General features: G+C 34.0%; 1 protein-coding gene across 2 annotated transcripts in view; it reads right to left on the bottom strand.

Annotated features, from left to right (window-relative positions):
* Window positions 1-384: 384 nt before the first annotated feature.
* glg1b (golgi glycoprotein 1b) overlaps window positions 385-23,671 on the bottom strand; it is a 46,526-nt gene continuing 23,239 nt past the window's right edge. For both annotated transcript variants that reach the window (XM_058751850.1, XM_058751851.1), the window contains 21 exons: window positions 23,374-23,445; window positions 22,972-23,158; window positions 21,269-21,483; window positions 20,842-20,963; window positions 19,703-19,804; window positions 18,038-18,191; window positions 17,591-17,728; window positions 17,417-17,503; window positions 16,671-16,733; window positions 16,472-16,585; window positions 14,538-14,626; window positions 14,134-14,251; window positions 13,828-13,920; window positions 12,137-12,274; window positions 9,809-9,932; window positions 9,398-9,540; window positions 8,442-8,543; window positions 5,863-5,970; window positions 5,187-5,307; window positions 4,898-5,004; window positions 385-4,072 (listed from right to left, as the gene is read on the bottom strand). In XM_058751850.1, coding sequence (XP_058607833.1) covers window positions 3,905-4,072; window positions 4,898-5,004; window positions 5,187-5,307; window positions 5,863-5,970; window positions 8,442-8,543; window positions 9,398-9,540; window positions 9,809-9,932; window positions 12,137-12,274; window positions 13,828-13,920; window positions 14,134-14,251; window positions 14,538-14,626; window positions 16,472-16,585; window positions 16,671-16,733; window positions 17,417-17,503; window positions 17,591-17,728; window positions 18,038-18,191; window positions 19,703-19,804; window positions 20,842-20,963; window positions 21,269-21,483; window positions 22,972-23,158; window positions 23,374-23,445 — 2,565 coding nt within the window. In that variant the 3' untranslated portion in view covers window positions 385-3,904. The remainder of the gene's footprint in view (window positions 4,073-4,897; window positions 5,005-5,186; window positions 5,308-5,862; window positions 5,971-8,441; window positions 8,544-9,397; window positions 9,541-9,808; window positions 9,933-12,136; window positions 12,275-13,827; window positions 13,921-14,133; window positions 14,252-14,537; window positions 14,627-16,471; window positions 16,586-16,670; window positions 16,734-17,416; window positions 17,504-17,590; window positions 17,729-18,037; window positions 18,192-19,702; window positions 19,805-20,841; window positions 20,964-21,268; window positions 21,484-22,971; window positions 23,159-23,373; window positions 23,446-23,671) is intronic.

Raw genomic sequence — 23,671 nt, 5'->3', positions numbered from 1 at the left:
TTTGGACTCTCATTCTGACGGCACCCATTCACTGCAGAGGATTTCATTGGTGAGCAAGTGATGTAATGCTACATTTCTCCAAATGAAAAAAACAAACTCATTTACATCTTGAATGGCCTGAGGGCAGGTACATTCTCAGCCAAAAATTTCCCTTGAATTTGCTTTAGAAAACAAGTTTGTTCTAAAATCAGTGTCAACATATGGCATGTTTCATGGACTCTGAATTAAATTAATAATAATTAAAAATACAAGGCCAGTCAGAAAGTACTTTTCTAATTTTGTAATTTTTGCGTAGCTGAATATGATAATGAACTGCATTAATAATCATGTTTTCTGAGTCACATACTGTATGAATAAAACAAAACCGGAGACGAAACAGAATGCTAAGAAAATCTACAGCATTTTATTAAACTGATAATTCATCTGTACAGAATTAGGGAAACCAACAAAAAGTCGGATTTGTCACATTAATGTTACATGGCAAAATGAAGAAACTGAGGAAAAAAAAAAAAAAAATCACAGCCATAACCTTTTTTTATGATGCTTAGTCCATTTGCAGTTAATGTGAAACATGACAAACTGCTGTCCAGCAGACGTTGGAGCCGCTTACAGTCCAGAGGAGCAGAGAAAGGCCATTTTAAACAAAGCAGGATCATCTTTGGCTCTGCACTATGATCTGCAATGTCACCAGATTTTGCTTTTGCTTGTGGCTTCAAAAGATGCTTTCAAAACACAAAGACCCAAAGAAACAAAAAACGGTATTTCGCCTGAATCCGAAAATCTCTGGCAACGTGAATTGTGCACAATTAAAAAAAAAGGTATAAAAAAAAATAAAAAAACAAACAAACTAATTTTCCAAGCTAAAATATTTTTTTTTTAAAAGAGAAAGTTGGAAGGACTTGATATTCCATGCACCTCCTCCAAAACCATTTAAGGATCACTTATTTTCCACACTAGTACAGAGTCCAGATCGAACAGAACACAGGCTCACTTTGAGTCTAGATCTATGACCCATCACTGTCAGCTTTGTGATTTCTTTTCTTTTTTTTTTTTTTACAGTCCAATCAATGTCATAAAAAGCCACTATAAACCAGTTATATGTAAGATAGTAAAGAAACAACCTAACAAAAAAAAAAAAGAAGAATGAATAGAACAGTTAAACCAAACAGACCATCATGACCAGTCTCAAAAAAACATGAATTAGGAGAAATATATTTGGAATAATGTAACTTTTAACATTTACTTATCTACAATATATAGTCAAACATGATCATATGATCAGTAGAATTTTACAGTCCAAATTTCAATCAAGCAGAAATCTCGGACTCTGTCTGTGATTTGCACATTGGATCTATTATTTACAGAATAACATTGAGGTCATCAATGCTAGAGGTAAGCAGTGCACCTGTAGCCTCTCGAGCTCTGAAGCAAAATATTCAAATGTACAAATCTGTTCCCAAATTTTGGAGTCTGAGATATTTTTGAAACTGTTAAAGGGATAGTGCACTCAGAAATGAAAATTCATTTACTCACACTCAATGTTGTGCCAAACCTTTCAGTGAAACACGAAAGAAGATATTTTGAAGAATATTGGAAACTAAACTGTTTTGGTACCCATTGACTTCCATTGTATGGACAAAAATACATTAAGTTAACACAAACTGAAACATCTTCAAAATACTGCGTTCAGCAGAAGAAATAAATGCATACAGGTTTGGAACAACACGAAGGTCAATAATGATGAGATTTTTCATTTCTGGGTGATCTATCCCTTTAATACAAGGACAGTGGACAAATTAGTTTCATGGAGTTACACACTCTTTGAGAGACAGCATTTACAAATGTGCATGGATTTAGAAAACCGAATCCATAGAAAACTTCTCAATAGTGGTACAGCTCTTGTCAAGAAAATATAAGAAAATGAAAGGGTGAATCCCACAAAACCCATCAAAATATTAGTGCAAAAGGTGTTATTTAATTTTTTTCATTTAATTTGTGGTGAAATATTGATCATATTTAATGTGTGTGTGTGTGTGTGTGTGTGTGTATAAATTCTTTTTTTTTTTTATTATTTTTTTTTTTTTCCATTCAGTTTTTGCACTATTATTTTCATGACAACTGGTTTAGCTGTAAAAATACTGTGATTAAAAAAATAATTAAATTTTTTTTTTTCCTTTTGAGTTGGGGGTAAAATTTGACCTGAACAGGATTTCATGAGAATCACCCAATTACATTTTCCCAAAGCAACGCATATATGAGGTTATACAGAATGAGATCTGGGAAAAAGCATGCATTGACTTTTAGAAAACCTTTTTGTATTCAGCAAACGTTATGCATATAATCATCACAGTTATTGTCAGAGTAACTCAGTAACAAATTAAAAAGACAAGTATGTCATTCCTTTTCATACTAGAGATGTCTGTGGGTTCAGCTTTGAAAAATACAGAGCCACCATCCATGGGGACTAATGAATGTTTCCTTTCACTGGTATGACAGAGAAAGAGAAAAGGCAACATTAGAACATAGCTATGAAATAAGTTCTAAAACATATTTTTATCTCTATACACACACACAGACTCGCTTGCACGCACAGAGGCACGCAAATTTGAAACCAAGATCAGCACATTTGTTGTAAACAATAAATAAGGCTTAAGCCAAACACAACAAAACATCAAAAAAGTGCAATCATCCTGTGAACATTCAAAGTACCTCTGAAAAAAATGCATCTAACAGAGTATATCGTCCTGTTCAGTCACAATGTTGGTCCGCAGGAAACTTGGCTCTGGACGATCAAACCGTCTTTAACATTAAACCTCCTGACAGAGGTACAGGCCTATTTGAATTTCGTACTCTTAGTTTATTAATCATTTAATGTCTAATGCATTATTATTGTGCAAACCAGACATATCAGTAAGGGAATCTCACAAAACCAGTCCAAGACCAAGTTTGTCATATTTCAGACCAAAATAAAAATAAATTATGCTTAAAGAAAATTATATGACATAACATTATTTTCTTTTGTTGTACTGTCTTTGTTGATTTAAATAAATCAAAAAACAAAACAGTGAAAATACTGTATTAAAGCAATAAAAAAAATTATTGTGCATAATGGGAATTAAAAGATAAGTGAAATGGGGGGGGGGGTTGTCATGAACAAATATATATATATATTAGAGCATGGACATGTTTTAATGAGATTCACTCAAAGACGTGTTTAATATTATTCTGTTTGTCTTTGCCCTTGATAATCAAACCACCTTAACTGTCAAACCATCTATTAATATGTCATACTTTGCAAGTTTAGCACTTGATGTCTAATGTATCTTAAACGTCTTTGTCCTGACTAATAAAGACCACCGTTTCATGTGTCAGTGTCAGTAGAGTTCATCATATTCATATAGAAAACCCATCTTCCCTCCCCAATGCCAAAACATTCAGAAGACACCCAAAAACTAATCCCACCCAAAGTGAATTCCACCTTGTGATTTAAAAAACTGAAGTGAAAAACAAATATAAAGATGGCTCCTGAATTTTCATGTAAGCTGCTGATAAAGCCCCATCGTTCTCAAAAAAATGGAAAAAGACAACGATAAAAATACTGCATTGACACATGACCATACTACAGTCAAGAAGTAAGGCTGTCATTCTCAAAACAAAAATAAAAAACATATACTCAAGGCATAATGTCCCCAAACGATCTTGATCCTGTCTGAGAAGCGTTTCAAAGGCTGTATGTTTGGATTGAGGTGAGTTTCAGTGGCAGGATGGGCTCGAGAGGGTTCCAAACATGGACCGGCCCACAGAAGGTCCACTGACGGCTCCCAGAGTCTTCGCAGGTGTGAGTACAGAGAACAGCGAGGGCAGGAAATGATGCGTGAAATGGCGGATGGGCGGCATCCTCGCTCTACCTGTCTTTCAGCTCTCTGGTCACACGTTTAGTGATGCGGCCACACAGCAGCCCCAAGAGGAAGAGGATGGACACGCCCAGCGCAATCACGAACAGGATGTAATTCTTCGAAGGTGACGTTAAGACTTGCGCAGCGAGGTCCGAGAAACCTTCAGCTGGTGCCACCTGGGAAATCACATACTAGAGCTCATTAAAAGGAATTTTGCTAAACCTGAAATAACATTCTCAAAGTGAAATGTTGTTCATAAATATAATAATAATAATAGTAATAAATATCAAGTATAACATATTTTTAATGATAAAAATAATCTACTAAAAGTGTGTAAGTACATACATAAATATATTTGTAAGAACAGTAATAATAATAACAATAATTTATTTTAATATAAGAATTTATTTATAATAATGTCAATAATTATGCTAATACAATTTTTATTGTGATAATTATAATAAAATGTTATTGTAACAGTAACAATTGAAACAAATTTTAATTAATACTAGTATTAATAAAATATTAAAAACAGTAATTTATTTAATATAATTGCATCTTTGTCATCATTAATATTAGTTTAATATTAAATAATAAAGATTAACTTATTTTAATAGAATAATTTATTCTTGCTATTATTGCATTAATAATAATAATTATTATTATTATAAACATGTCAATAAATTTATTATAGAGATATGTATAATAATAATAATAATTATTATTATTACTATTTCTGAATGCTGCTACTAATAATTACAATTTATTTTACTATAATTTCTTATTTCTTGTTATTATTAATAGACAACTTTTGAAGACAAATTGATCTTAATATAACAATTTCTTGTTATTATTACATTACTACTACTATTAATAATAATACAAATTTTAATGCAAAAAAACATCTTTTACAGCTAGAAGTTGGGCTGTTATGCAGTAAATATATTTAAGAAAAATTCTTAATAGTCGTCCACCTGGATGATGTGTTTGTGTTTGCTGACCTTTGCTGCATAGCTCCACATGTCTATGCGGTCCTGTAATCTTCTCTTACATTCCGGCTGTAGACGCACCTGCTTGTCCTGCAGAGCTTCCATCAAACAGGACATTTCTGGGAAAGAATTTCAAACACAGGGAGTCAGGAGCTCCAAATTACAGAGTTAAAAAAAACAACAATGTGGAGCAAGATATTTAATAAAAAAGTAAATGGTCAGTTTTTAATTTTTTTTAATTTTTGATAGTGTGAATGTATTGTGTAATATGCAAAAAACAAACAAAATAAGCCACACTCACGTCTGCCTCTTCCAGGGTTGATGGCTGCACAGTGGTGCTTCAAATCCAGAGCACAGGCTGTGTGTAAGACAGGGTCCACAAATATGTCTGCTTTGCTTTCTGTGAGCATGTTCAACACCTCCTACATGAGGAGAAGAGGATGAAATGAAAGAGCGAAATGTGGACACTCAACCTGTACATGTCAGATTAATATAGCTGTGTGTGAGTGCAATGACTGTTGCTCATTTCACATGTGAAGGTGTTTCTTAAAGAGACAGCAGCAAAAAAAGACTCATTAACAATCAAAGATGAATTTTCAGCATTGTTACTCCAGTCAAGTAAATAAATAAACACACACTACGTAATTGTATTATATATATATATATATATATATATATATATATATATATATATATATATATATATATATATATATATATACTTTCCGTAGTCAAACATGCATTTTAGTCTGGGACTAGCCTTAAGCCTCATCTGTGAAACTGGAGGTAGATGTATTATATATAAATCTAACATCTAATGTTAATACCTATGCAACCACCCACGTGTCTAATGGGGGAATCTCCTCTTATCAGAATGGCAGATGTGGGTTTATAAAAATGATGGTGTTTCTATAGCAACAGATGCAGAGGAAAGCAGTATGTAGCAGATGAAGCATGTTTAAGGATGTGATCTGTACCGTCTTGCACTCCTCCTGTTTAATTTTCAGTAGGTTATTCTTCAGACACTCCTCCACTTGACCCGTCTGTTCCTGCGCGGCAGCTTCCTCTGCACACAGCCGCGTGATCTAACACACACAAACAGACATGTTACGAAGTGACTTAAGATATAAAATCTCCATTTTCTTTTTTAAAGGCTGCCTTGTCTTTGTTCATGTGGTCTTCAGTCAGCAGAATATCACCCAGAGATCATAGTCAATTTTCTTTACTGACCCATCAAGAGACCCATTTCACACCATTTCTGCTTGATTGCTCCCTGAGAGCCAATGGCTCATGGAGATCATAAATAAAGGGCTTTTCTCAGACAGGCTGCAGGAGGGGGGTCCCTGTTCCTGTCCCATAGCATTATAAACAAGCCATATTCATCTGCAACATTCTTTGCAGCACAGCAGATCAAACAGACCTAATACAATAACACTATGAAAAATCTTTCATTAATAACTATAAGATGGCTAAGCCTTGGTGCAGCAGTTGGTGCATATTGTAGTAACTCATTTGGACTGTCATTTTCACATAAAATCCTAATAAGTCAATGTCATTCATTCTACAGTTTCCTGTCCCACAAAGACAGAATTAAATAAAAAAAGCAATTAAATTAATATTAAATTACCAATTAATGAATAAATAAAAACTATTAAACAGTTTTGTCCAATAGTACATCTAACCAAACCATCTGCAATTTTTTTTTTTTATTATTAATTAATTAAATAAATATATAAATAAAATACATAACCGTCAGATATGGTCAGATTAAAAACAAAAAACAAAATAAAAACTATTTTATTTTATTTTACATGAATACCTTAATCCCGCTAGAGCTTGTTAAATTAAAAGTAACAGTAAACTACATTGTTAAAAATATTTTATTTAAAATAAACTGTTCTTTTGAATTTTGAAAAAAAGTTTTTCACAAAAAATATCAAGCAGCACAACTATTTTCAACATAACAAGAAATGTTTCTTGATTAGACTGAATTCTGAAGGATCATGTGACACTGAAAACATATTTAAAGCTGCAGTCCGTAAATTTTGCTTCATATCACATCAAACCGAGCAAATTATTATTATTGGTATACTTTATTCTCAATATTAATGTTAACAACATCAGCATTGCTTGACTATGAGTATAGTGTGTATTAGCGTGTAGATATCAATTTCTGTAGTGTAATCTAATTGTCATACCATTCAAATTTCTTATTAAGAAATTCTTTTAACCCAAAAAGCTAATTATGCTCCCTTCGAACCGGTTTTCTTTAAAATACAAATCTTGTGTAATCCCAGGCTGTCTGTAATCAGAAGCACATTTAAAACTGGAATATACTTTAATTTCATTCATATGTTTTTCATAAATACACAAACCTTTCTGGATTACAATCCGCCATCAAAATGATACATTTAATAATTCTAGCTGCTGTGAGAAAAGATGATCCGTCACCTGCAGGATCCTCACATGCGAGAGCCTCGTAGCCGGGACAACTTTTTTATGTTTACAGACGTGACGTAATGACGCAGTGCCATGCTCGAATTTCCCGCGAAAACCTACCCGTATCACTCAAATTAGAAAACATTATTATAAACTAACCGTTGTGAATCGGGCCAAAGTGAGGCGATAGTTTTGAACACTGGCTGGTTATGTACTTTCTCAAATATTGATCATTTTTAACCAAAAACAAAGTTACGGAATGCAGCTTTAAATAGAAAACTGTTATTTTAAATTGTAATGATATTTCACAATACTACTAATTTTACTGTATTTTGATCAAATAAAGGCAGCGCTAATGAGCATAAGATACTTTTTTCAAAAATCCGACCCCACTATATCGATGAAAACATCTGGTGCTAAACATGACTATTTTGAATTGGAAATCCAGTTCCTGTCTTGTGACATTACATATGCATTCCTTCCATTCCCTCAGAAACAGGACTGAAATATTACTGCAGATTAGTCATTCATGAGGCAGTCGGACATTTCTTCCTCACTCAGAGAGTCTCTTTAGGGACAGAGAGAGAGAGAAAAAAAAAAAAGTCGGTTCCTTTCAACATCGCTTGGACAATCTTTTAGAGCGATTTTCAGATGCCCCCTCACTCTCTCTGTACAGCTCAAAATGAGTGTCTTGACATGTTTAAACAGACTGTTAGATGCTACGTATTGAAGGCCATGGGCTCCGTTCCAAACACTTGCAAGCTCCCTACCTAGACGGCATTTTAGGCATCATTAAAACAGCAGGCAGCAAAATTATAGTGATTTATATCAGCAGTTTGGCCAGAAGTTTAAAGTTCAAATAGTATGTATCCTTAGCAGATAATGCAATCCCAAAATGCACTGCAATGAGCTTACAGACAGAATCAAAGGAAATGTCCATTCTATTTTACTCAGTAATGAAAAATACATTTAGGAATAATTAGATAAAGAAAAGAATGCTTTAAATCAGTCACTCATGTATTATCATTTCGATTATGCTACACTGACCTTTGTAGACAGTATACATATACAAAGACGGCTCACTAGGGTTTGGGACAGAGCCCGTGTGTCCACTGACCTCGTTCCTGCAGTGAACCTGGAGCTGTGGATCGAGCCGGTAGTCAAGCGCTGACTCCTGAAGAATCACTCTGATCTGATCCTCACAGTCTCCCGATAACCGCTGGGAACAAAGACAATTTTAACCGGTTCAAAACTGTTAAACAGTCTGCGTTTCCACATAACAAAACACTCCCACTCACATGCTACTAAAAGAACTTCCAAGTCTGACTTGCACACAAAGACCAGCATGTGTTTAATACACAACTCAATTATTTCTGTCATATTATCTATTCATATTTGAATAAGCATATTTTATTAATTAGTTTTTAATTTTAGTAATTTTATGTGCTTTTGTCATTATTGTAATTAAAAAAAAATACTTATACATAGCTTTAATTTATTTTATTTTAGTTATAGTAATTTTAGCAAAACATTTAGTCAACATTTATAATTTTCAATTATGTTTTTTAAATAAAAACTTTGTAAGATAATATTTTTAAATCTAATACTTTAATTAAATGAATCAATTACATTTATTTTAGCTTTATTTAATTTAAGCTGAAATTATTATTCTTTCTGTACGAGTTAAATATATTTTTTAAAGTTAATATATTTTTTTATGCATTTATTGTTTTAATTTGAGTAAATTTTTGCACAAACTGAAGGTAACATTTCTAATTTCTTTTATTATTATCAAGTGTTTACTGTTCATTTTTAAATTTTTTCATCTATTTATTATATTTATTTTATTTAAATTACCAAAAGCAACTTTTAATAGTTTTAGTTTAAAATAAATAACAGTAACAGCAATGATATAAGTAGTTGCGCAATAAGCAGGATAATGTACAGTCAGATGGTCATTATCGCAACATAAACCCCTTCAGTATGATACAAGACTATAATTTTGCTATAATACTGGGCTGACTGTACATTATCCCTTACATACTTGTTGCTAATATTCAGTGACACACATACCTGGTCTGCATACTTGAGTTTAAGGCAGGATATGACTTGACCCTCCAGTTCGTTGGCGTCACTGGCTTTATTGAGTACACTTTGACAGAACTTGGGTATATCTGCTTTACAAGCCTTCCTCAACACTGGGTTCAATCTGTAGTCTGAAAACACAAAGACAGCAAATAAATTAAAACCTTAGCATTACAAAAGTTGAAATACTTCAAAGATACTTTAAGAAAAGAAAAAACTAGGAGGCCAATAAATATTAGATTCAAGGCCATGAGGTAAAGACAGAAACTAGCCTCAAAACAGAAGCCAAGGAGAGAGTTTCAGAACCAAAACTGGGAGATTTAGATGGCAGTTTCAAATTAACTAACTCAACTAACTGTAGTTAAGTGTAAATGAAGTGCAGATGTGTTTGGTCTTCACCTGTGTTCTGAGTGATTTGTCTCTTGGTGATCATCTGCTTACACTTGGGATCCATTAGCTCACTGTTCTTGTTCAGCTTCAGACACTGCAGCACGTTCTTAGCATCCGACTCTGTGCAAAAACGCTAAACCAAGGACAAATAGGTTGCGAAGGACAAAGAAAAGGAGAAATAGACTTAACTGCTGACTGGACTATCTATGGGAAACATATGGAAGTTTACAGACTCTTCGAAAAGCAAGTATGTAGTCACTTAGCATGCGCGTTTAGCCAAAATGACTTACACATAAGGCAGATTTAATCGCTCTATAATGTCTGTACTCAAGGGCAAAATAGAGATAGCTAATGGCTCAGTCATTTTGGCAAATGAACCAGCAATTTTGTGATTATAAGCCCTCGGCTTTTACCGCTACATCACACCGCTGCTCTTCAGTGATGTGAAGTGGCATAAAATTGATAAATGCAAAAATACTCTTTTCTTAAACTACACAACAGCTCAAAAGTTTAGGTCGGTAAAATGTTTGTTTTTTGCACACCAATACAAGAACAATATTCATAAACATCATTACAATTTAAATTTAAATGCATCTAAAAATTTTATTTATTCTTATGATGACAAAGTTGAATTTTCAGCATCATTACTCCAGTCTTCAGTGTCACATGATCCTTATATGAATGAGAAATCATTCATATATTCTGATTTGATGACGATGATGAAATAATTATAATAATATTATTGTTTTTGCTGTTTAATATTTTTGTGAAAACCGTGATACATTTTTTTTTCAGGATTCTTTGATGAATCAAAAGTACAAAAGAACAGTATTCATTTAAAATAGTAACATTAATGTGTACAGTATGTACAGTACAGTAACATTAAGTGTCCTTGCTGATTATGAGTATTAATTCCTTTCAAAATATAAATCTTACCTACCTCAAACATTTGAATGGAAGCATATTTGTTCATTCAATGCTATTTCGCTCAAAGACAAGGTTATGTGGTTTAAATGTTTAACACTCTTTTCCAAATCACGTCCGATCTATCAGCCGCTTCATTCTGGCCCCATGTTGATCTTATTGAGTTTAAGTTAATTAAAACATGGGGGTTGAGCCATTACTATTGATCTTTGACAATACAGAGTACGTTTATAACCATCAGCTCGTTCTGTTTGACAGGAAAGCTTTAGGTAATGGAAGAAATGTCAGGATACGACCGAAGGGAACCGCAGAACTTGCCCCAAGTTAGTTACCTGCTAAAACAACTAGGGATGCACCGGTTGACCGGCCATAGATCGGAACCGGACGTTTTTTTCGGCCGATTCGGAAGTGCGCCCGCATGCACACTACATTGTAATCATTCGCGAACATGTCATTTGTGTGGAAGACATTCGGCACAAGCACAACAAACACAGAAAAACAGATACCAAGAAGCGAACAGCCATTGGTGTAACGTTACTGGCGCACAAATAAGAGCCGATTTCCTGCGCTCGCTGAAGTTGCGTGAGCGTACCCTGCACAAGCGTAGACAGTGAACGGTTGTTCAGCGCAGTTTCTCACGTGTTGTATGAGAAACGAAACAGACCAACTTGTGACAAAGCTGAAAAAAACAAACTTGCATGCACTTTTGAAAAGCCAGAAGTAAACGTCAGTTCTGTACAGGATGATTATTTTTATTTTACTTTAAAATTATATTGACTTAATTTGATTTAAAAAGCACCTGCTGTAGCCTCTTTGTTTTACTCGTTGCACTAAACATTATTTGATTTAACATTTTGGAATAATTTATTTATATAGCCTACTTTGGTTTTATTTAGTTTCACTGGTAAAGACCTTTTTTTCTTTACACCAAATTTAAAAACTAAAACAAATGCTGAATGCTGATTAAGTAACATCTTTGTTTGGACTGTTGAATGTGTGTTGTTTGGATTGTAACTATGCAGTTGCTGCCTTTAATTTCACATGGTTAATGTTTTAATTTAAGGCCAGTTTTATGTAGTTTCAACCCAATTTAAAACAAAAGCTAAATGCTGATGTCAGTACATCTATGTTTGTATTGAATGTACTTACTGCACAGTTACTGCCTTTAATTTTAGATGGTTACAGTTATTGTTTTCAATAGCCAAAAGCCAGTTAAATACCAAATAAACATCTTGTTTATGTATACTTTCATTCTTTCTTGTTTGTTGCTTAAAGAAAAAAAAAAAAAGGAAAAGGAAATCGGTATCGGCCAGTTTACTTGTAAAACAACAACAACAACAACAACAAAAAACATAGGTATCGGAATCGGCCATGAAAAATCATGATCTGTGCATCACTAAAAAAACAACTCACCTTGATCATCTGCTTGCACACTCTCATGAGCTGATAGTCCAGCTCTGGATCCATCATTTCAGTTTCCTGAAGCTTAAAGATCTTTTGATGACACACCTGGGACAGCTGCTTCTTGTTCTCTTTGAGGCACTCAATGATCTGAGAAGAAGAGGACAGATAGAGGCCTTAAAAAATTAATAATTATTAAAGTTATGAAGGTCTTCTCCAGTAGTTAGTTAATAGGGCTCTATTCTTCATTGCTGCAGCATTTTATTTTTTCACTTATGCTGTCAAGGTAAGGCTAGTCAAGGTTTCTTGTGAATAGTCATGATTAAATGCATTTTTAAAATAACAATCACATTAAATTAACACTACAGACAGCTCTACACATTTTCTATGCATTTCATAGGTGGTAGTTAAAGCTGGAATTGTGTTGAAAGTAAGAACATTTCTTATTATGGAATTTCCATGTAGGTCAGAGGGCATGATTAGATGCATTAATATTTTATCGCATTATTATTATTATTATTATTTTGAATAACCCAAGCTAACCTAAGCTGTTCCCTGACTAAACAGGACCAGGTTGCTGACTACTGAATAAGTGTAATTATGTAAACATGTGTGGTCATATGTTAATGTGCTCACGGTTGTGTCAACATGATTTATGGCTGAATCATTTCTATAGCTAGGTTTTTAAAGGACTCACTGGGCGAGAAAGTTTAGAGCGTTACACACTGAAAATGTATTTCCATAAAATGCAAGGAAAATCCTACTTTGTATAACATGTATTTTGCATGTGTGCAAACATGTTTAACAATCCCAATCTGTATAATATGTATTTTGTATTTTGCTATGTGGTTTAAACCATCTGGCTGCAATGTAGGATTTTCCCCAGGATTTCCACATCAATAGATCAGTCTTTCATGATCACCCAATAAGTGTTTTCCATTTGTACTGTATTTTAGGTACCAATACTACATTTTAATTTTAATTTTAATAAAAAGCAACTGTGTATACATTTAAGTGGAACTCAAGACGGCATGAAATTAATTCAAATAAGACAAAAACTTTAAAATAAGCTAGAACAGAAAGAAATCAAAATGTAAGCTGACATTTCTAAATTATAATTCTATAATTTTTATTTATGAATTTTAAAAGACATTTATGATGTTACAAATGTTACAATTTATGAATTTTATTTCTAGACCTGGGAATGTTATTGAAATTAACAAAATCTTTTTTAAAAATCATGGAAATTAAATTTCTAAAATGAATACCTTTTTCTAGTTTTGTTCTAAGATATTTTATCTGGACACTATTACTATATGTGAATAACATTTCAAAAACATTTTTTTTTTTTAAATCCCCATAATTACATACAAATAAAAAGTGTAAACGTAATAAAAAGTGTAAACCCTGAAGAACTTTCAATTCTTTTAATTATTTATAATTTTTGTATTTAGTTATTTTAATATAAATTGCCACTCCTAGTCAAAAAGGTAGAGATGCAATGTTGGACACTGAAAGGCACCAATTTTAAGTATCAATTTTAAACTTTTCTACTATTTTCAGGTGCTCCATGCCTGTGGGAATCTTGTTATTTGAATCTTCTTTCTCTAACTGGACGAGTTTCATCATGTGTCTGCAAGCAGCAGCTGCAGGTGGGTGCATAACGCTATCTAGAGAAGTAAAAGATCAAAGTAAACCGTTACCCGAGCATTTCCATAGGCGACAGAGGAACAAAACTTGTTGATATCCTTCTTACAAGCATCATGCAGCTCAGGTTCCAGTCGAATGTCCTCTGACTGAAAATGAAGAGGACAGAGAGTGTGACATCTGAACTTATAGCTTTAGAAGACTTGGAATATAGCGCATGAGTAATATATGAAAAGTTTCATGAAACTTTAATGGTACTTTTAGGTCCTTGATGGAATAAATTACAGTCCATTTTTGTTGTACAGCAAAAAGGGTCTGAACAACATGGAATGTGTGATTTAACTTGAGAAAAGTGAATTCACCATCTCCAGCTCTTCCACCCTCAGCTGTTTCCGACATTTGAGAGACACTCGCTGATCTTTCACATCCTGTAGAGTGTCGTTCCTCACTGTGGTGCTCAAACAGATGACCACATCCGCCCTGAGGTGGAAGAATAACGAAATGATACATGAAGAGGGTGAAAGACTCACTGAGGCAGAGGATAAAAAAATATGCGGTTCAAAAGGGATGAATTTGTGTGAGCGAGAGAGCGCAACAGTGCCAAAATAAGAGGAGACACACAGACAGGCCATGATGATTTAAGCTTCCATGAAAAGATGTTATATAACAAATAAATCACCATCAAAATTGAATGACAAAATCCAAACAGAGTTTATGCAGAATGTTTCAAAGCCTGAAGAAACAGCAGCAGGATTTGTGAACTCACTTCTTCTTAATGTTGGGACAGAGTTTGAGAACGTCCTCTTTACAGGCCATTTTGAACTTGTAGGAGAAGCGGAAGTCCTTCATCTGAACCTGAAGGGTAGACAAGCAAAAACACAGTTGACATAAAAATACATCCCATATCTCAAAGCCTATATGAACTGTTGGATAGTACACTGTAGGGGTGTCCCCGAATAGTCGACGATTCGATGCTTCGATTCGAGGAGCCTGATTCGACTCCCAATCTCACAGTCGAATATTCGCTGGGTGTTATGATCATGCCATTTTGGCTATATGGGGGTGCTAAATGTCTGATTTCACCGTTTTCTCCCAATAAGTTAATATACAGCCTATTATGATAATGCTGTAAGATAATGCTGTAAATAGGAATCTGAAAAGAAAGAAGCTTTAAATAAATACGTTAACGTGCGTGAATAAATCCAACTTCCCCTATAGATTAAAGTTTCGCTTTCTAATCCGTCACCGACAGAGGAGCATTCTTGGCAGCAGGGATTTAAATCCTTAACCTGACTCAAATTGACACAGGCAGAGTGGAAGACTTCATTTTTTTCCCGATCAGGTAGGGTACAACAAGTGATTTCAAAACGTTTCAGTCGGTTTATTTATATCGTGTATATATTATTTATATCGTATAAGATGCATTTGGTTGAGTTACGCTGCAGTAAAGTGCTTCATTATACATACGGTGATTATCTCTTCAGCGCGCGGTGGGAGCAACAACAATGCAGAATATTAATAACTATGACTGGCACTTTCATATACATAGCATATAATGAGACTATTGTATGACTATTATAATAAAAAGATGTGATTTTTTTAGTGTTTAGTTGTGTTTTTGCATGTTATTGCGTGAAGAACGCGTCCACAAAAGGAGTTAATTCAGAGTCGCGCAGACGCGTTCATGTGCATTCGGGGCGTTTTGTGCAGATAGCCTATAAGTTGTAATTAACGTTATGTTATGTAAATTTATCTATGTGAGATAAATGAGTTAAATTCAATTGATTAAAAACTATCATATACTTCATTCTACTGGTCATCTTCAGCGCGCGCAGCTCAAAACAGAAATGCAGAACGTTATAACTATGATCATATACATAATGTTATTATGAGAGCACTATTGAAAAAAAAAAAAAAAAATGTTGTGAATTCTTAAGGGTTTTGCTGACGTTTAATGTTAACTATCTTTTAATCAAAACATAAAACATTATTTACCCCGTTTGTATCTGCGAGGCGTCCGTTACACATTTTCCCTGTGTATTTATGACTGTCGAATCTCTGACTTGACTCTTGGTAATGTATTTTGCCCCGCCCCCAAATATATGATTCGACTATCAGTCGACTATTGGCAAGATTCGAAAATTCCGATTCGACTATGAAAATCCTTAGTCGGGGACACCCCTAGTACACTGTGAAGTCCACATCAGCCTGTATTCATTATATAAATTAATGCAATTTATATAATATATAATGCAACTTACTGAAAGTGATAGTGGTGTTATTTAAGCATCATTGACATGCAAAATACTTTATTAATATTTTTATATTTTCTGTTCATTTTGATTTTAGTAATTTAATAATTTTTTAGTAGTTTATATAGATTAGATAGCTAGATATTGTGTATTAAAATAGATATATTAGATACGTTGAAAGTTTGTTTCAGTTTTAGTATTAGTTAACTATAACAACAATGATAGCATCTAATTTTCACAATATTTATATGTGCAAAATTCACTCAAAAAATGTGATGTCAATCTCAAAATGGCAAATATTGGCTGATTAATTAGCATGGTCAACGTATCCATCAATACCCCAAACCATTCAGTACACTCTCTGCTGGGACAGCATGACATTTGGGAAAACATTTACTTGTCATCATTCCAATTTAACATAGGGAAATTGATTGTGTGACTGGCTTACCAGCTGGAAATGAGTGACGCCCACAGCACATTTATCATTCATTTCCCTCTGATGTTTGTTCTGCACCAGGCATTCCAGAAGATTCCCCGTGTCTATCTGATTATCAGCTACGTCCTGGGAGAAAATAGACCAGCTTGAGGAATTCAGAGTTAAAAAAAAATAAAAGGAATAATTAGATATGTGTGTTGTCAGTACTAACGCGGCAGTGGCTCTGGATGACCGGCTCACAGGCTCGGATCAGCAGGGCTTCAATCTGAATGTCCTGTAAACACAACAGTATGACCATAAATCAAGATCATTTGATCCCTAAATTTGATCCATAAAAATCCCTAAATTCTGAAATTCTATATATTTAAATATAAGATCTTTTAATGTAATGAAAGAAGTCTTTTATGCTCACCAAGGCTGCATTTATTTAATAAAAAATACAGTAAAAACAGTTATATTGTGAAATATTATTATAATTTAAAAGAGATGTAATTTAAAACGGAATTCATTCCTGTGATGCAAATCTGAATTTTCAGCAGCATTACGCCATTCATTTTTGATATTTTTTTTTCTTCAGGTTTCTTTGATGAATATAAACAGTTCCAAAGAACAGCATTTATTTGAAATTGAAATCTGTAACATTTATAACATTATAAATGTCTTTACTGTCATTGTTGATCAATGATTAACGCATCCTTGCTGAATAAAAGCATTAATTTCTTTTAAAAAATTACTTAATGACCCAATATATATATATATATATATATATATATATATATATATATATATATATATATAAACAAACAAACAAACAGTACAACAAAACAGTAACTATAACAGTAACAAAACAGTACAGAAGATCCTATCTTACAAGAAATTTCTTGTCCGCCCTCACCCTTTATGGCCTCATCCACTCTAAGGTTTATGTAATGCTGTGGTGCAAAATAGGAAACGTACCTCAGATTCCAGTTCTGTCAGGTTGCCCACCACGTCTCTGCAGTTTGACACCAGGTCCTCAAGATGGTCTTGAAGACACTCCAGCTCCTGAAACAGACAAAACAAACTTTGAATCCATGACCTAGAAATGCTCATCATGTACTGAGGGATATCATCCCAAAACTCATTTTGTACCTGTCCGGTGTCTGTCTTCTCACTGCACCATTTGCCCAGGTCAGTCATGCAGCGTTTCTGGAGCTCAGGGTCCAGCTTCACATCCAGAGCTCTCTGGTGAAGAATTCTCTGGACTTCCACCTTACAGTCCCTGGTGAGCTGCACATGGAAGTGATTTTTTCCACATCACTTATGAATATTATGACAAAATAGCAGACAAATTATTTATTTTGATAGTATCTATTTTGCAAATTCAATGGATGAATCCAAAATCACATGCTCTCTCTGTTACACTTTTGTTCTCCCATATAAAATGACCAAAGAAAGTTGACTTTTCTATTTGTTTTCTGTATGTAGTAGGTAGTTCCTAGTCAGAATAAACTGTAAGGTGGACCAGACTTCATGCTGATAGTCTCTTTAGTGTTTTAATAAGAAGTGACTAAAATGCACATTGTTTGTGCTTCTCACCCGTCTGCCCTGCTCTTCTGTCCGGTAAGCGTGGCGGTACAGGCAGGAGAACACAGCGCCAGGAGGCATGAGCTCACTGCTCTCATTCCAGCCAGGTGTGTAGCACAGTCTGGACGCGTCGTTCTGACATTTACGGTATAAGATAGGATCAAGCCTGGAGGAAAAAATACACAGGAGACATAAAACGGATTTTAACCTCAACCTCCGACCTTGTGATACGAAAGTAGAATCGTGTCTATACCTGAAATCAGTCTGTCATCATAACTATATATACACATATAGCATAGCATAACATACACTACGTTTTTGGTCAATACGATTTTTTTTTTTTAATAATGTTTTTATTTATTAACTTGATCAAAAGTGACAGTACTGATTTTTATAATGTTACAAAATATTTGTATTTCAAATAAATGCTGTTTTTAATAATTCATCAAAGAATCATCAAAAAAAAATCAGTTTTTTGATATAAATGTTTTGCTTTCTACAAAAATATGAAGTAGCGTGACTGTTTTCAACATTAATAATAATAATAAATATTTCTGCTGTTCTTTTGTACTTTATATTAATCAAAGAATCCTGAAAAATAAAATGTAACATGTTTTCACAAAAAAGCAGCACAACTGTTTTCAACATTGATAATAACAGAAATGTTTCTTGAGCAGCAAATCAGCATATTAGAATGATTTCTGAAGGATCATGTGACACTAAAGACTGGAGTAATGATGCTGAAAATTCAGCTTTGCATCATGTATAATGCATTATAAAGGGTTATTAAAGAGTATAATGCATTATAATTATTCATAATGTGCATTGTAATACATTATATTTTGTAACTGAATTGATAAGTGTCATAATGTATTAACTGTGGTTACAGTTATTTGAGATTATACAATGCATTATAAGGTGCATTACAAGGCATAATTAATGCGTTAAAATTACTTTTATCATGCATTATACATAAAGGGTTTAAGTAAAGTGTTACCGAAAACTGGCATTTTAAATTGTAATAATATTTTACAATGTTATTATTTTTACTGCATTTTTGATCAAATAAAAGCATAAGAAACTTCTTTCAAAATTTTCGACCTCAAACTTTTTAACTGTAGTGTCTGTTAGATACATTTAGTGCTAGTTCCATGAATCAGCATCTAAAACCAGTTTACAAAAAAACAAAAATTCCAAACAAATTCCACCTTTTGCCAAGATTTGGTCACAACAGAGAAGAGAATAAGTCTCTGTAGGGTTGTAACAAACAAAGCATCACACAGCCAGCCTGTCACAATGGACCATCAAACCAAATTGCTGCTTCAAACTGTTCTAATTAAAAACCACTTGAATCTAATGGGCTGTGAATGAAGTTATGACCATCTAATGGTTTTATTATAATGGCACTGTGTGGGCATCCTTTTCAAACTGAACAGATGAGAGAGACACACAGGGAAGGTCGCATCAGGCACGCGAATCAAACTGCAGACGAGTGCTGAGCTATTAAACGCGTACAATGACGACCTCTGACTGACTGAATGGATTTGAACGTTATTATTATACAAACACACTTAAAAACATCAACTTGAAAGAGTAAGAGGGGGTTTCAAGGGTCTTATTTTGTATGAGTCAGCAGGTAAGGTCAGGTAAGGAAAAAGGAAAGGTTAGGTTGATTACTTCCAGTCTCTTGAAATGAAGTACTGCAGCTCCAGAAGACGGTGTTCACAGTCTTGAACCATCTTCTCTGTGTAAAGATGCTCCATTAAACAAGACAGAATCCTACAAACACGCAAATACATGTTTTTAATATTTAATCCACCAAATAAAATGAACGCAACAACAACAACAACAACAACTTTATATCATACATTAGAAACAAAACAAAAACAGAAAAAACCCATTTAGTGTTTCTGTGCATTATTGTAAACAAAGCCTCTCTAGAAATCATATCAAAACACATGGCGAGTAACAAAAACAAGGGGGAAATGAGAGAAATAATGAAAAACTAGGTATTATTCTATAATGAAACAATGCTTGGCATTACTGCAGAAATAACAGAAAAAAATGAAATAGTACATTTTCATTTATCTGTAAACACAGATGACATTAGGAATATACAATAAGCTGACACATACTACAATATTTCCACTACATGAAATATGTTATTAAAAATACATAAACCAATACATTAAATAAAAAATAAATAAGAAAAAAAAACTATTTAATAAAACAAATCCCTTATCTGAGTCTCTTCCGATGCAAGATCATTTTTAATATTTTATTTGACAAATATTATAAAAATAAATGAAAAATAAATAATAATTTTAAAATAACCAATTAGAAATTAAATAAATTAAGATTTTTTTTTAAATAAATAAACCCTTTCAAACATCATAAAAATAAAACCAAATAAATAAAATACTTTTTTTTTTTAGTTTTACATTCAGAGCCTTTTCCAATGCAGACACTGTGTAAACTGGACTGAGTTGCATTCTACAGCTTGATTGCCTGTTCATCTTTCTTCCTCTTAGAAAAAGAGAGTGACACATTTACACTCCACACACACTTAATTGGATTTGACTCTCTCCTCTAAATCCACTGCAGTTTTATATGGTGCCTGTGAGAGAAAGACAGTATTGGTGCTTTAAACAAAGCAATGAGTCTAAATCTGTACAGGACTGTTATCTCACCCAAATAAATCCTGTGACAGACTACAGTTACCTACTGCTTAGTAGTTTCCACTGAAGACAGAGTACAATACAACATGCTCATTGAAGCTTTCATGCAAGTATTTACACCATATGGACATGACTCACATAGGGTCTCCGTTGCGGATGTGTTTGCAGGCCGTCTGGATCACAGACTCACAGGCTTCATTCAAAGCACGATCAATCCGGTAATCAGCACCGGGGTCTGCCGACTGGATAAGAGTCTGGAGCTACAAAAGACAAAAACAAAATAAAAAAAAAAAAAAAAAGATTCCTAGAGCAGCAAATCAGCATATTAGAATAATTTCTGAAAGATCATGTGACATTGAAGACTGGAGTAATGATGCTGAAAATTCAGCTTTGCATCACAGGAATAAATTGCATTTCAAAATATATTCAAATTTTATTTTAAACTGTTATAATATTTCACAATATTACTGTTGATCAAATAAATGCAGTACAAAAACGTAAACTTATTTTTAAAAACTACAATTACACATCCAATACCCTTTCCCACAATCCCAAGGGTTCTTACTGCTGTCTGGCAGAGGTTGTCCACCGTGCCCTTGTCCCCGCGGGTGACTCTCATGAGGCAGTGCAGGGTTCGTCCCTTGCGGTGCAGTCCTGAGCAGTGCGCCTCAATCTCCCCTCGACAATGCAACACGATCTCAGGGCTCAGAGAGAAATCCTCCATTAGCATGCGTCTGTAGTCCAGCATCTCACCCTGACAGTCTCCGGTCACCGTACGGCCTGAGATGACAGCAGTAAAACCCACGGGAAGGAACGTAACAATGAACAAACTTATTAGGTAGCAGCAAATCAATAAAAAGCCCCGAAGAGGGCAACATGCATGAATGAGAGCAAATACTACGGCTGGAACAGAATACAAGCGCTTTATTTACTGCACAGAATATACAGTATACTGCATTTCATGTTTTTTAAAACTATTCAAAAGTATTTGTGTGATAGTCACTAAATATTTAATTACTTTAGATTCATAATTTATAATGATTGATATTGGTTTAATATTTGTGCGTATGGTGCTGATTATTTATACATTTTTATTATGGCAGATATTAAAATTCCATACCATTTTGTCTAAATTAAAAAAAAAAGAAAAAAAGAAAAAAGTAAAATAACAACTAAAATAATTTTTTAATACTACAAGTGAATTAAGCACTTCTACTAATATGGTACTAGTCTAAATGCAACACTAAAACAAACTAAATATTGGCCCATAACCAATATTGTACTATTCTAAATGTAAATATGAATTATAATATTATGATAATAACATGAATAATAAATAATAATAAAATATAATACATGAAATATCCAATATCAAACAATAATGAAATAAAAAAAATCTTTAATATTAGCAGATAACTGATATGGTACTACTATTCTAAATGTAAATGTAAGTAATAATCATAATAATAATAGAATAAAAAATAACATGCACAATTAAATATCCAATATCAAACAATACTAAAAACTAAAATTATTTTTAGCGGACATTTACATTTTTATTATTAGCGGACAACCGATATGGTACTATTATAAATGTAAAAAATAATAAATAATAATAATAATAATCATCATCATAGAATAAAAAACAACATGCACAATTATATATCCAAAATTAAACAATTAAACAACTGAAAAATATTTTAAAAAAATTATATTGGCAGATAAAGATCTGGAACTAATTCAAATGTTAAAATGAATAATAATTATATGATAATTACATGAATGATAATAATGAGTAATAATCAATTTAGAATTAAAAATGAACATGCATAATGATATATCCAATATCAAATAATACTGAAAAATAAAAAGATAAGGAAAAGGAAGGGAAAGGACGTGACGTGTGGCCAAGTATGGTGACCCATTTAACCTTCTGCATTTAACCCATCCAAGTGCACACACACAATCAGTGAGTAGTGAACAAACAAACACACACACCCGGAGCAGTGGGCAGACATTTATGCTGTGGCGCCCGGGGAGCAGTTGAGGGTTTGGTGCCTTGCTCAAGGGTCTCACCTCAGTCATGGTATTGAAGGTGGAGAGAGTGCTGTACATTCACTCCCCCCACCTACAATTCTTGCCGGACCCGAGACTCGAACCCGCGTCCTTTAGGTTACAAGTCCGACTCTCTATCCATTAAGCCACGACTGCCCCCGTACTCTAATATTGGCCAATGTCAGAGTATGATATTGAATGACATGAACAGACCTCTGTGAACAGCAGACTCCAGGCAGAGGAGGAGGTAGGAGAGTCTGGCCTCTCGGGCGCGAGGCATGCTAGTGTCCGGGTTACAACGGTATTTGCGTAGGTCGGCTTTACAGGCCTTTGCAAGGGAGTAACTGACTTTATAATCTTGAGCAATGAGCTTTTGCCGAGTGGTCAGGGCGTTTCTGCACTGTGGACAGAGATGCTTATTAAGTACACAGACACTCAGACAGGACAAACACATACACTAAACTGACCACCAACATTCCTGTGGCTTCTTCTAGACTATGACTTTGGATCAGAAACTGACATTTTATGCACATAACGTAGCATAGATTTGGTTGAGAAACAAAAAACTAGTTACATTTACAATTCAATATATTGGTAACTAAAGATGTGCCGCACCTTTTCTGACATTGCTTCCTCAAATTTATGGTTGAACAGGCATTTGTACACTCTGCCCTCTCCCACCTGGGTCTGCAAGCAAAAAAAAAAAAAGAACCATAAATAAAATGTTAAGCACTGACAGATCAATTCAGGTCAATCAGGAGATATTCGATGCTTCATGTTCGCACATCAACACATCGGCCCACGGCTCCTCCTACACAAAACAGCTGTGTGGTCTAATCCTGTCATTCTGACTCTCAGCACATGAGAGGCAGCTGTCAATCAAACCAGCCTGCCCCCGTCCAGTAAGGTATAT

This window comes from Onychostoma macrolepis, chromosome 18, assembly GCF_012432095.1.
Source record: "Onychostoma macrolepis isolate SWU-2019 chromosome 18, ASM1243209v1, whole genome shotgun sequence".
In the NCBI taxonomy this organism is placed as follows: Eukaryota; Metazoa; Chordata; class Actinopteri; order Cypriniformes; family Cyprinidae; genus Onychostoma; species Onychostoma macrolepis.
This window is presented reverse-complemented; position numbering and strand designations above follow the sequence as displayed.